At 35.5% G+C, this 14,857-nt stretch overlaps 1 protein-coding gene and 1 long non-coding RNA gene across 2 annotated transcripts; both read right to left on the bottom strand.

Moving 5' to 3' along the window:
• Positions 1 to 56: 56 nt before the first annotated feature.
• Positions 57 to 3,154, bottom strand: LOC130048768 (uncharacterized). The gene is made up of 2 exons (XM_056145818.1): positions 2,287 to 3,154; positions 57 to 2,176 (listed from the first exon to the last, which is right to left on the bottom strand). Exons 1-2 carry the CDS (start codon positions 3,152 to 3,154, stop codon positions 57 to 59), a joined length of 2,988 nt encoding a protein of 995 aa, XP_056001793.1.
• A 5,735-nt stretch (positions 3,155 to 8,889) lies between these two features.
• On the bottom strand, positions 8,890 to 10,859 carry LOC125656296 (uncharacterized). Its single transcript, XR_008797282.1, has 2 exons — positions 10,096 to 10,859; positions 8,890 to 9,979 (listed from the first exon to the last, which is right to left on the bottom strand). It is a non-coding gene; the product is annotated as an uncharacterized LOC125656296 (long non-coding RNA).
• Between the last annotated feature and the right edge of the window lie 3,998 nt (positions 10,860 to 14,857).

Raw genomic sequence — 14,857 nt, 5'->3', positions numbered from 1 at the left:
CCACGTCTAGTAAATAGTTTCTCCTCCATGTTTACTTTGAATATGAAATTGTCATATTAAAGGTTCCAACAGATTCCTAAACTCCTCTGTGTTGGTAGATCATCCGTCCACAGTTCTGTGTCTTTCAAATCTTTAGCCAGGTCCTGAGAATCGAAGGCAGATAAAACTTCACTAGAGTTGGATGCTATCTTGTGTACCCGCAAACAGCCATGGTCTATCAAAGCCTTCTTAGTACGTTGAAGTAGATCTATTGCCTCTTTTGCCGATGAATGAGAAGAAAGAGCATCATCTACATAGAAATTACGATGCACGAGGTTTTTCATATCTGAACCACACTGTGCCTCTGCGACATCAGCCGTACGACGTAGTCCATAAGTCGCCACCGCAGGGGAGGGACTATTACCGAAGACGTGTACTCTCATTTGGTAGTCCACCAGAGGTTGTTCAAAACAATTGTCGTTATGCCAAATGAATCTCAAGTAACGTCTATGTTGAATGTCCACCAGGAAACTATAAAACATCTGTTCTATGTCTGCAACTATTGCTACACATTCTCTTCTGAATCTCAGTAATACACCCACTAAGTTATTCATTAGATCTGGTCCGCTCATTAGGACATCGTTAAGTGATAGTCCACCACACTTTGCAGAGGAGTCAAAATCTCCACGGATTTTGTCTTTCTTCTGGGGGTGATAAACACCAAACAGAGGTAAGTACCAACACTCGGTGTTTGGTGGAAGCTGCGGTGCTAACTCAATGTGACCCGCTTCAAACAAGTTCCTCATAAATTCAAGAAAGTGAGTTTTCTTGGTTGAGTTCTTAATCAAACTTCTGTCCAGGCTAATGGCTCTATCCAATGCTTGCTGTCGATTGTTTGGTAAAATAAGTCGTGTCCTTTTTAAGGGTAAGGGAGCAATCCAATGTCCTGAAGAGTCTTTTTTCATATCACTGTCCATCTGAGCCAAGAATTCTCTATCTTCACAAGATAATGACGGTTGATTGTCTGTACTGGTTCTCTTAAATACTGATTGTTTTTCAACACATTCTGAAACATGCATGTTATGGTCGTATGGCATCAAAATGCCAATGGATGGTTGTTCAGAAGTCGAACACAACATAGTTTTCATAACATCAGCAGATTTAGGTGTGTGTATTCCATCCAAACACGTCTCTCCAATAATTACCCAACCTAATGATAGACGTTGAGCATACGGCTGAGATGGGTCGCCTCTTATCTGCTCAAGGACATGCTGTGCACTCAAGAGATCCCTGCCAATGAGTAATGATATGTTTGCCGCATTGTCAATAGGTGGAATAAAATCTGCTATATTAGTAAGATGAGGATAATGAATGGCCACATCACAGGTTGGAATTTCATGACGATTGTTAGGAATAGCGTCACACTCAATCAAAGTTGGTAAATTGAATGTAGTCTGATTGTTCAATGAGTTGATAACGAAGCCATGAGAACGTCTGTCACTCACTACTGAGGATCCACTACATGTAGATAGTTTGTATGATATTTCAAAAAGTTCAGGTTTAGCTAGTGACTTGTTGCTCTGTTCATCAAGTATGGCGTACACATTAACTGGTGGCTGTTCACTAAGTCGGGGGTGAATGCTGACTAGGACAATCTTAGCACACGATTTGCCTCTAAAATTTCCGCAGATTTCTGTACAAGCTGCATTAACGTGTGCCGCAGTTTCAGTCCGTGCTATCTGTCGTTGTAGTGTCGGTTTTTCACTTGTCAGTTTCTCCCCGCCATGATTCTGAGAGGGTTGATTTGATGTGTTATCATGCATAGCAGTGCAGTGATGTCTGCTACCACAAGTGTTACATTTCACATACACACGACAGTCCTTTGACAAATGCTTTCCATCACAGCACTTAAAACACTGACCATGCTTCCTTAAAATGTCCCTTTTCTCACCAATACTCTTTGTGCGGAAGGCATTACAGTCACTAGTAGAGTGGGATGAGTTGTAGAGTGCACAGCGCACTCTTTCGTCATCTTCCGACACAGCTGTTTTATTGGAATTAACAGCCTGTTTGTGAAACTGTTTGTTTGATTTTGTCCGTGATCCCGAATAACTTGCTGAATCAAGTCGCTGCGATTTTTTTTCTTGTGGTGGATCATCAAAATCAAATCCCGGGTCATTGATTATGTATGTCATATCTTGAACAAAGGTACAAAATACACTGAATGCGGGGTACACCACATCATTATTCCTTTTGTAGCTGATCGCCTTATCACACCATTTGTTCTGAAAGTTCTTGGAAATTTACGTAACACAGGGTTTACTCCATCAGATGTGTCAAAGTAGCTCAAAGTCTTGCTGTACTTTGGATTGTCTTTAACAGCATTGATTTCATTCAGGGTGTCTAAAAGACAAAAATATTCCAGCTTGTTGCTAAAGCCAAATTTCTCAATAATGTCCCATAACTTCCTCTTTAAAGCCTTTGCAATACGATCTGGACTGCCATAATATGAATCTAGTCTTCCCCATGCTTTTTGAATTGCACGAATTGAATCACTAGTATTGGAGTTCTTAATACTCTTCACTTGTTCATATGGCTGTCCTTTGAGGTTGTGTATCATGAGGTCAAGTTCAATAGATGGAGATGCATCAATTTCACTCATCACTGCCTTGAAAGTAGATTTCCATGCTAAGTAGATCTCAGGGTCACCAGCAAATGGTTTCACTCGTTCTAAGATGAAACTTTTCTTAGTCAAAAAGGTTGTCATATCCATAAATGCTCGATTGTGTTCAACTGTCTTGTTCTGATCACTCATACTCAATCGTGACACACAGCCCTCCCGCCCCTCTGGAACAAAGAGTTCAGCACGGGGATTCAGTCTACTGTCTGGTGGGGTAACAGGTGGTGGGGTGACCATGTTAGATAATGTTGGTCTCATTGTTACAAATGGAGTTTGCACATGGGGTAAATCTGGTTTAGGTGTTAACAGTCTTACTCTATCAGCCTCCTTCTCATTGTTCTCAACATGTACACTCTGATTTACAACATACCGGTTTGTGTGCGATGTAGTCCAGTCACTTTGTTCACTTTCACTAGCCACACTATGATCTTGAAGTTCCTCCTCGAGAATCTTCATGTTAATTTCAGCAACTTCTTTGTCCTCTTCTGCTTTCATGTGAATCAATTGGCTATCAAAGTTGGCCTAGGGCCTCTGCCTCCACCTTCGCTCTTTGACATATAAGTTCACTTTCTTTATCAACATATTCCAATTTTTTTCTTGCTGTTTCTGCTTTTATTTTCAGCTGTAAATATAGGTCTGATGCTGCACTGCTTGTTTGTGATCTCAGAGATTTACGAGTTGATTTTACTGATCTTGTCCGTGTTGAAGAAACTTTCTTTACTTTCACTGATTTCTCCATTTCTTGAGTAAAAAGTTGTTTCACTGATTCTTCCTGTAAGTGTAGAGCTCCCTTCACTTTTAACTGCACAGTGTCATAAATGAGTGTCTGAGACTGTAGCTCATTTAAGGTGGGTCGATCCTCATGTGACTTATCAATATTAATGGTTAAAAGTGGAAAAACTGTATTAATTTCCACTCAATATAGTTTAATCTAATCAATAACCAAAGAAAATGTGTATGTTGCCACCCTTTTAAAGATGTCAGACATACAAAAACAGAAGTATATATCAACATAAAAAAATTGCACATTTTCGTTGAACAGAATGATGAAAATTAATAAAAACTTGTTGAAATGACAAATTTTAAATGTCAACAGTTTAAGAAATCTGATAATTCATAGATATAATATGTCTTACGGCGTGACCGTGCTTGAGGGCGAAGCAAAAAGTATTGGCATTAGTATCTATATCCTAAGCAAGACAAAAATCAACCCGAAGTTAGCACGAGAACAGAGCTTCATCAAAGCATCCTACTTTTGGACATTCGATCCGCCTATATATTGAACGCTGGAAATATAACGTAATTGATGTAAACAGTACATTGTGACGTTGTATTCAGCGTCGTTATTTAGCAAATTTACAAACATAGCGTTTGAACCAGGGTAGACGAGATTCAAAATGGAGGAATACATGTCCACGTGCTAATATTCGACGCCATTGCTACCAAACTTTTCAAGTTCCATAGGTATGGTTTACTTTTTCATTATTTTCATATATTTTCCTTTTAAAACATGCTTCGCCCTCTAATAAAAATTAATTGTGGATATTAGGGAAAGCATTGTGTCATAGACATGCAGTAGAGGAAATTCCAGCATAGGCGTTATTGCCCTTGACAACATTTTTAAAATTATAGATAATTGATTATCTATGGAAATTTAAAACTTTTTCAGTATCAAAATTTTGCCAATTTTTTTATTTTCTTCAGTGAATAAAGTTCCTCTGAAAGATATATTTCAATAATGTGCAAAATTCAAATAGATAAAGATTTTGCAAAAACCTATGGCATCACAAGAGGATCGATCAACCTTAAACTGTCCTCTGTATGTACCCTCTTGAGATAGTCACAAAAAGTTTCATGCAATGTCACATACTCAGCAAAGTTTTTCTTAATGAGATCTTGGGTCAGTTTCTTGGTATCCTCGTTTTCCGTATGTTCAATGACAAGAATATTTTCATCGATGAGCCTGCGTATTCGAGCAAGTTTTACTGAATATCTTTCCACTTCTTCATGAAACAAACCTTGTCCTTTTTCTGTCATCTTTTGAGTGTCAGGTTCCATCTTTCACTGTTTTGTCCAGTTAACAAAATGCCCCAAACCAAAGTTCAAAATTATCTCATTCAAGACAGTCTAAAGATTCATAACATTGCAAAATTAAAAATAGTATTCACTCGAAAATGAAATGAACAGCATTTACACATTTACTTATAATTTCCACAATTCAACCTTTGCATAGTGAAATAAACATTACAATATATCATTCTGACAATTTTCAAGAATAAAACTTACATGGTTGCCGCTGTCTATGAAAATAGAATTATGTTACAATCTCGTGGAAATGATACCGGAAATGAAAATAGATACATAGAAAACAAAACCGTACATAACCAGGTATGAAAATTCCGGATTGACATGGCGTAATTACACTACAAAGACACTGCAATTTTCTGGACGTCTTTGTGAGTTTGACATTAACTATCTTCCAAAACGCATGTACCTTACCCTTCTATGTTCCCATGACATGTGATTTAAGTGATCTATAACTCCTATAAGGAATTCAAAACAGAGAGCTTGGAAAAACCGGACCCATGGACATACTAGAGGTGGGATCAGGTGCCTAGGACGAGTACGCATCCCCTGTCCACCGGTCATACCCGCCGCGAGCCCTATATTATTATTATTAGTCTATGAACTTGATTCGAATATATAGTCTACTAGTATATTATTATTATTATTATATGATGTGGCAAACTATATCGTTATAACGACCATCAAATGTGCGAAATGCTGACTTTAAACGTGACTGTTGGAACCCCAACATTATCAACTTATTTGTCAGTAGCCTGCCTCGATTTAAAATTTGATCATAGGCAGAACAAGCTCCTGTGTATCAAATGAGTTGACAGAGATAACCATCATGTGCAGGTGATAATGGAATATTGCTACATAAATATGTGAAGTTGACGATGGACACGCTGCAATTACCACGTTTATCATAAAGTTGAAATGTCAGTTTGCTGTTAATATCCATTTTCAATAAAATATCTAAGTATGAAGCAGAAGTGGGTGACTCTGCGGTGTCTTTTATTTCGAGTTCACAGGGATATATCGAATCGACATATGAATGAAAATTAGCATTGTTAATTGATAAAACGTCGTCGATACCTATATCTAAATGTCGCTTTACAGGACACACCGAGAGATATTTTTCTTCTCACGTAGACATTTTTGAATAAATCTTGCTTTGTACGAGAATTTGTTATGCTATATGATGAATCATTGAATCAAACACCGTGGATTTATCCAGAATAGTATACCAGTACCTATATTGACAAAATATAATTTGTACCCTGCTTTAACTCGCTACATTAAAAACGGCGACTTCCCTCCAATTCAGAGAGGAAAATGTCTGTAAAACCCTCTGCAGTCACTTATGTAAGGTGAAGATAGCAAACGGTGATCAATCTCATAACTCCTATAAGCAATACAAAATAGATAGTTGGGCAAACACCGACCCCTGGACATACCAGAGGTGGGATCAGGTGCCTAGGTATATCAAAGTGTGTAAATCTTCAAATTGTTAAAGTTCTCAATTTAGCAAACTATATTAATTTGTTTCTGGTAATTCATTATTGATATTAATAATTTGCTGTTTTAGTGTGTTTATGGAGTTATATCTCCAATTTGAGATTGTTCATTTATGTCACAAACTTTAAGTGAATAACCTAAAATTTGATTTTCATTTATGTATAAATGTATAGATGTTACAAGCTTTGAGTGAATTACCTCAAATTTGATTTTCATTTATGTATAGATGTTACAAGCTTTGAGTGAATTACCTCAAGTTTTGACCTTAGCATGGCACTTACGGTCGTTGCAGTGGGATACACTTATCGTTACAATACCTTTCATTACACTTTATGATGATATTCAAAGGATCTGTACATAACTTTCATTTCTAGTGTCGGAGACTTGACAAAGAAACAGTCATGATCTGTAATATAATATATTTGTGAGGTTTTAATCTTTTTACATATTGAATTTTTTAGGCATTCATGGGATTTGAACCCTGAAATCAACTTGTCCACTGAGCTAGGTTATTTCGTATTACATAGCATCATCATGTATGGTCATTTGTCAATTGGTTGAATTATTTTAATCTTTTAATTTCTTAAAAACAGTTGTTTATTCTATTTTTAATTGACAATTGTGGTTGAGAAAGTCTGTAAAATGTTTTGGTGACTATTTTTCTCGTGCTCGAAGCCATAATTTTTGTTGCTGACAGACATATTGTAGTAAGAGAGATTTTTGGTGAAAATCAAGCCTGTAATCCATGTTATGTGCTGTGGAGCTCAATAACCATTTGAAAGGAAGACAACTACTTTCATTTTCCCTTCCGTAGAGTGATCCTTCAGAATAATACAGTCAATTTTATTGGTCGATGGCTTGTCACGTGAAGGGAGGCAATTTATGATGTCTCCCTCACATGCAGTTGTCACCCTGCAGAAGATAAATTATTATTGCACAAGTGAGACAGCTCTATTAAAATTAATTGAAAATGAAAGGTGAAGATAACGAACAGTGATCAATTTCATAACCCCTACAAGCAATACAAAACAGATAGTTGGGCAAAAATATATACGAGATCGTTAATCATTAACTTCAGCGTCAACATTACGGTCATAAATAACAATTCAGAAGAACATAGCCTCATTGTCATACAATTTTGCATTTCACTTGATGTGAACGTTTTTGTTTTGAAATACGTTACGAAAAGTTTACATTTGATGTTATGATTTCGCGTCATTCTACTGTGACGTCACAATTGAATGCTTTCTCTCGATTAACTTTCTTAAACCTTAGTATTTGCTTTCATCAACATATATATCTAATTAAAGTATGACATTGAGTGTAAAACAAAATAGTGCATGTAGTTGAGGGTAACATTGATTTCACCCCTCGAAAACTATTGAAATTTTATTGGAATTTTCTACAGAGAAAGTTGTTACGAATTTGTTGACGTTTTAAATTAAAAAATATATATATGGTACAAGTCAATACATATGTGATTGTTTTTTAACGTTCAGATTATTCAGGATAATAAAACTATTATAGACTTCTTAGCAGGAAGACATAACATATTATCAAGTCTTAGCGTTATCACCCGAGGGTGCATAGGCGCCCTCGGATGATAACCCTACCAAGACCTGATATTTGTGATATCCCCTTGTTAAATAGTACATAATTACCTATATATGATGTCACATGTATCTACACATTTTGTTGGACAAAATATGTTTGAACATATACTAAAAAGATAAATGTATAATAACATTTCAAAAGTGATTATGGAAAACCATTGATGTAATTGTAAATTTTAAAGAAATTGTTTATGAAATGAAGAGGGAGAAATACCATATGCAAGGTGAAGATACCGAACAGTGATCAATCTCATAACTCCTATAAGTAATACAAAATAGATGGTATGGCAAACACGGACCTATTATCCTAAACATTTGCAATTATGATGTAAATTATCACAATAAATATTTCATTTAATTGTAAATGTGTTGTAGGTTGCCACTATATATTGGCAACTATAGTTCATAGTTCATCACGACCATACAAATACCATATATCAACAAAGGCGTAAACTAAGCGAATGGCTTTCCGTGTTACATATTTTTGTTAGGGAAGGTACACACAGTACACATCCATAAGTCTCATATTTTTCTAGAGACTGTAGTGAATCGGAATCGACTCTGCGCTCTGATAACAGAAACAGTTTGACAACATGACTACATGTACGTGTTGACTGAACTTGATTGGTTGGTGTACAGTGATCGGACCAACGTTTTATTGATACACAGTCTCAGTCATTTTACAGACAAAAGACAATGGTGAAATTATAATATCCATCAAATGCCATCCCCATATTGTAATAGCATGGGATTAACAATTCATTCTAACTAAATTATCGTTACATCCAAGAATACGTCATCAATTTATTGTAGTAATTAAAAAGGTAATATCCCTCATCTTTCGTCGTTTGACATATACATTGTATGTTATAAAGTAACATTCAATGGAATACTAGTCACACTTAGTACTTGAAAACGTAACACACACTTACCTGGGAAGAAATGCACTGAGCGAGAGAATACAAATATGCACAACAACAAAATATTGTAGATCTACAATTTATTTGGTATCTAACATTACATGAACCAATGAAAAACCTTTATACAAGTTATTCATATATTTGTTGAACATAGCCTCTATTGATTTATTAATTGTTTTAAACTTTGTGCAGCATTGCTTGATTCCTGAAGACTAACATTTTGTGCAGCATTGCTTGATTTCTGAAGATTAAGATTTTGTGCAGCATTGCTTGATTCCTGAAGATTAAGATTTTGTGCAGCATTGCTTGATTCTGCGAAGGACTTTAAGACTTGGAGGAGAAAAAAAGAAGTAAATTAATGGATTAACAGCATTGTTCAAAAGCAAACATAATGACACAACGGATACAGTGTAATAAGAAAAGAAAATATGACATACAGCGAGCCTGAAATCTATAGAAATACATATAAAATATAAAATTATAACTGTTAACATTGGAGTGGTACTCAATAGATAAATCACAATGATTATAAATATCATCAGGGACATTCTTCTCGAAATTGATGAGTGTTGTCCTGATGACAAATGTCCCGTCGTATTTAGTTTGAAAATTTTCATAATATGCAAAACCACGATGAGTAAAAATGGTACAAATGTGATATATATACAGGATATTATTTCCAAAACAGAACCATCCTTGAAAGTGATATTATCATGCAGTTCCAACAAAATTATTAGGCAGTATAGAGATCCAGTTAGTATTCCTGCAAACCATACGCCTCCCGACATTTTTAATACGCTTTTTGTGGTGATCTTCACACTTTGCAAAGGTTTAGTAATAAATACATAACGTAAATATGCAATCAACACGATATGAAAGTTCGCACTGTGTAAGAAATAAAACGTCACTGTTGCGTAAATATTCCAAAATTGGTATCCCATGACATTTTGAATACCGTTAATCGTGAACACGTAACGCGAGCACAAACAGCAAATCAGCAACAGAGAGACAAGCTATTGCCGTGAATGTCGGTGTTCGAAGTCTCTTCCTTGTTGATACAACAATGATTATAATAGTATTACCGGTCACTCCGATAACAAGGATGATTATTGAGATGATTGTAATTGACAAGTCCCACGAAGAATCAGAAAACGTTTCTAGTGCTGCTTGAAATGTAGTATTTGGAAGTCCGAACGTCAGCTCTGTAAAATAGAGGAATCTGAATAAATAAATAAATATATATAATAAACAGATAAAATAAAATAACCCATCTATGTATTGTAAGTCATGATGATAAGATCACTATACATGTACGTACCGTCCATGAGATTTGGAATGTCTTTTACAGAAGCCGTCCGTATTCCTTCAATTTTGTTTTTCAATACTCCAATTTTTGAGAAAGGATCCAATGCAGTACATGTATGCATATAACATATATATGTGTGAATGTGTTTACACAGTCACTGAATGTAAGCCTGAATACTAAATCGTTTTATAGAGAAGCTCTTTAAGTATGATATAAGACTAGATTATGCGTTGCTATAACGGACAGTATCTGAATTATGCTGTCATTGAACAATACGAACCATTGATAATTTCCAGTGCAGTAGCTTATTGTAAAATTCACGGAAGATATAAAAATTTCACCATATAATGCAGTGTGTTTAAACATAGGTCTGGAAATTGTCAAGAAGCATTTATACGATATTCTAGAACAAAATATGTGTTGTTTGCTTCAAAAGACAATTTTTAATAAAATATGTATTGTTTGCAATGTTTTATCATGCCATATTGGAAATGAAAATCCTATGTGGCAAGAAGCGAGAAAATTCCAAGAATAAAACATCAGGGTGGGTGGGTGTAATAGAACAGAATTATCGCATTCTAGTATGGTATGTAATGAAACACACGCGATGACAATGTGGTATTCTTGTTTTATATCATTCTGCTGACTTTGGAAGTTTCTAGTATACCGGTACATAGAAGTATGCGACTTTGCATGAACAGTTAGTAGCATTGCAGAAAGCATAGGTGGCGCTACGTGCGCATATTCCTATTCAATATGGAACTATTGACCCAGATGCACACCATGCTCAATTCCGCATCTTAACATGTTTCCTATACTATTAGTGTATTTGATTGGTGGATATTTTTAAAGTCACGACCTTGAACGAAGTGTATATCAAAATTTCCCGGGGAAAAGTCAAAAGTCGTTATAAGTAAGCGCAATCGAATTTTAGACACACCACATTTTCGGCTTTAACGATCGACTACACGAATATTGAAGTGATATAGGAAAATTTAAGTGTCCAAAATACATATATCAATAACAACCAACGACGTATTTCCTCGTAATATGATCTAAAACATCTGCATCCCTACACCGGAAGTCTTGTTCAGAGAAAATTCGGGATTAATTCTCAACAGTCTCAATGTCAATAATAGTCTTAAAGGACAGAAAAAACGTGTACAGTGTGTTGCGATATATATTTTCTTTATTTAAGGAACGACTTTAATTCTGGGGCAAGTTATACGAGTATCACCTGGTTTGGGTCAGTTTACGCTTTATAATCCGCGAAGCGGATCATGAAAAAGCGTAAACTGACCCAAACCAGGTTATACTCGTATAACTTGCCCCAGAATTAAAGTCATTCCTTATAATTTAATGCAAGAGACAAAAATGCTAACCTTCGTTTATTAAAATGTACATAAACTCGGAAAAATACAAGTCAACCAAGCCGCGCAATGATTTACTTAGCAACAGCGACACGAAGCGTCTAGCTGCGAAGCCAAAGGTCGCCATCTTTAATCTTAGTTCTACGGAGCCTAGCCATTTATCAAAATATTGTATCGAAAGTGAAGTTTGTAATGATAGAAAATATGTGTAGACTATCCATGTAATGCGTATTTCGCTGCACTTTAGAGATAGAGATCGACTTTGAAGTCGCTCATCTCCGACAGATTGAGAAAATACGGGAAATTGCATTGTTTAGGCATACCCAAAATACATCTTCATATATCAGAAAATGCAATAATTTACGGCTTTCAACTCTGTGAAAACTTCTACTCAACGAAAACTTACCCTTGTATGCAATGTTGTCGCTAATAGTAAATCCGACACAAGAAAATATGTAAGCAAGTAACAAATAGCGATCCGCATGTCAATGTGTCTGACGTCATGTGATAAAATGTGACGTATGAATTTTTGTTTGCTTTGTTTAAAGACGGATCAAGGAACAAAACAACGCAGCCCCCCCCCCTTTCCCCAGTGAGAAATGTATTTCAAAATGAACAGGGTAATGCTTACTTGGCAAATCATTAATTCGAATATAATATCTTTGTTTTAATCTATTAATAGTATTATTCGACCATACATACAGAGAAAGATGTTTTACAAAAGTGATTTGGGTACAAGTAAACCTAGATGCTATTATTGACAACGAGAAAACGACATGTGTATCAAACCGTTGACTTTCTATTCCGTAGAAGGCTGAAAACAGTGCTGTGATATAAAGTTAGAGAGAGAAAAAAAAAGTTCCGACATCTGCTTGTCAAGGGGGTGTATCCCCATACCAAACCAGGTTGTACAAAAATAACTTGCGTTCCTGAATTGGAATTTGACCAATCAGAGACAAGGATACAATAAGAATTAAATTATTCTATATTGTCTTTAAATAACAAAACATGTCTACGGTTTATTGAAATTGATATTTGATTTGCTCTTAAGTATTGCCGACATCGAATGACTCTATAGTCTAGATCTATTATGTCAGAACTGAAACAAAATCATTACATGTATTATTATGTAAAATGTATCTTCCAAGAAATGCACCTTTACTGTGTAGACTTATACCAGAGCATTTGCCAAGTGAGATTTATGACAAACCATCAAACGAGATTGTTTAAAAAATAACAATATCGGCGGTGAAGCATGATAAATTACCAGAATTTGATGTCTTTATGAAGTTGCTGACTGTCCCATAAGTGGTGACTTAGTTTTATTTTTTGGTTATTTTACTAGTATAGATGTATATATGTTACCTAGATGTCATAAAATATAGAAATTTGACTTTTCATTAAATGAATCAGTCTTGAGACGCTTTTAGCTGGTTTTTGTAAATGAAAGTGTTTCATATTCCACACGGGTGTTATACTAAATTGGCTGTCATTTCATTAAATATTGTTGTATCAAGTCAATTTGTTCTGTATTGATATTTAAAAAAGATCCAAAAAATACCCACAGTTAAAAGCATTTTAAATTTTCATGTTAACATTTTTGACTGGCATTGCTACAGTTAGTTCCCTTACCGTTGCTAAACGAAATGCAAACAAGCCGTCTTTTGCATTTTCACCTCGGATGCTGAGCAATGAAAATTGTGTGATAAAGATAACAGTCCAACGGCATTTGAGTATACTAAGCGAAGGCTTCGAAGTAGCAGCCCCCGACAAGTCAAAAATAGTTCAAAATTGCCTTACTTTACAACATGAAATCATATAAGCTGTTGTTTGGATTATTCAAATCGAGGGGTTGACGAACTTTTCATTGTTTGGCAATTGAGGATTCCTTTGATGAAGTAAGGTTAGATACGAGTATCGTATGCATATCTAATGAGTTCTAGAAAATTAAGAAATGGATCTTGACAGCCTGTAAGATATGTACTTGATCGAACCAGGTGTTTTTTAAAACCGGAAATTGTATTACATTTAAAAACGGAATGACCTTTGTAGCTCGATCAAATATGAACTGTACAGCCAAAAAACATACTTTGCTGCACGACCTGCGAAGGATGTGGCGAAAACTGCATAGGACAAACCGGAAATAATGTATCCGACCGAATACGTGTCCATAAATAGCAAATTAGGGACCCCTTTGTTAGTTTAGGTCATCTACACGTTTGTCAATGCAGTGATCTACGAGACAACCGAAGTGTCATGACACTTACGTTATAAAAAAGAAAGACCACAGTTGTTTGCTAAAATCGTTTAAGATCTTCTCCTTTTTGTTTGCTTTTTAAAATCTTTTTATAGGCTTTTGAAACATAAATAACCATACAAGCCAACCTTCATCCTTGTATTCACACCGTTGGGAAAATAAGAACATGAGTAGCATTTTGAAATAATAGCAATTAATTTATACAAATTATTAAGTCATTCAAAACGACATTTTTATTTTGATCACCTTTTGATAAAGACATTTGTGTCGATTAGAATTTTCATGTAAATAGTGTAAATGTAAAGATCCTAAAATATCATTAAACGTGAATGGTAAACCTTTCCTAGAGGTTGAAAATATTTGTGCATCTATTGACCAACAAAGTAATCACATTAATAATCTTTTCATGTTCATTCAATAGGCAAAACATCATTGCTTGTATATCAAATTGCACTATTTCCCTGTCTTTTGTAACATCCAGAAAGAAAGACGTGACCAAATTCTTTCAACAAATACACAGTACTGAAATAAATATTTCCGTTCACACTACGTCATAGCCGTGGCCATATGATTAAGAAAGTTCTCGACTTTATGAATGATTATGTCAGTATTTATCAACCAATCGGGGGGCTTCCATATTTTGTACTTGGTTATATGGTTGTATATTGTTTAACGCCCCTCTCGAGAATTTTTCACTCATAATTTTGGAGATGAAAAACAAAACCACTTGGAAATCATTAAATGACTCGTAAAGGAATTATCCGAGGATTGTCGATTGGGAAAGATGACAGCATAGCCAATCAAAATAAAGTAATTGATACATGCAAGCATATTCTCATTTTGTTAATTAGGGCAGATTGCATTTGATAGTTTGCTATTTACTTGACTTGATTCTAAACGAATGATCTGTAAGCGTTTTGTCTGTTTTTATTTGTAAACAAACGCTATACGTTTTACCTGCGGGTACATCCATTCCCAGTTCGGTACATGCCCACAAACAACACCACCACCAAACTACCGCAACATGTCCACGAATATCATTGAACTACCGCAACCTGTCCACCAACACCATCACCACTATTTCACTGCGAGCTGTCCATGAACACCGTCACCACTAAACTACCGCGAACTGCCAACAACATCACTG

This window comes from Ostrea edulis, chromosome 7 (assembly GCF_947568905.1).
Source record: "Ostrea edulis chromosome 7, xbOstEdul1.1, whole genome shotgun sequence".
Taxonomy (NCBI): Eukaryota; Metazoa; Mollusca; class Bivalvia; order Ostreida; family Ostreidae; genus Ostrea; species Ostrea edulis.
This window is presented reverse-complemented; position numbering and strand designations above follow the sequence as displayed.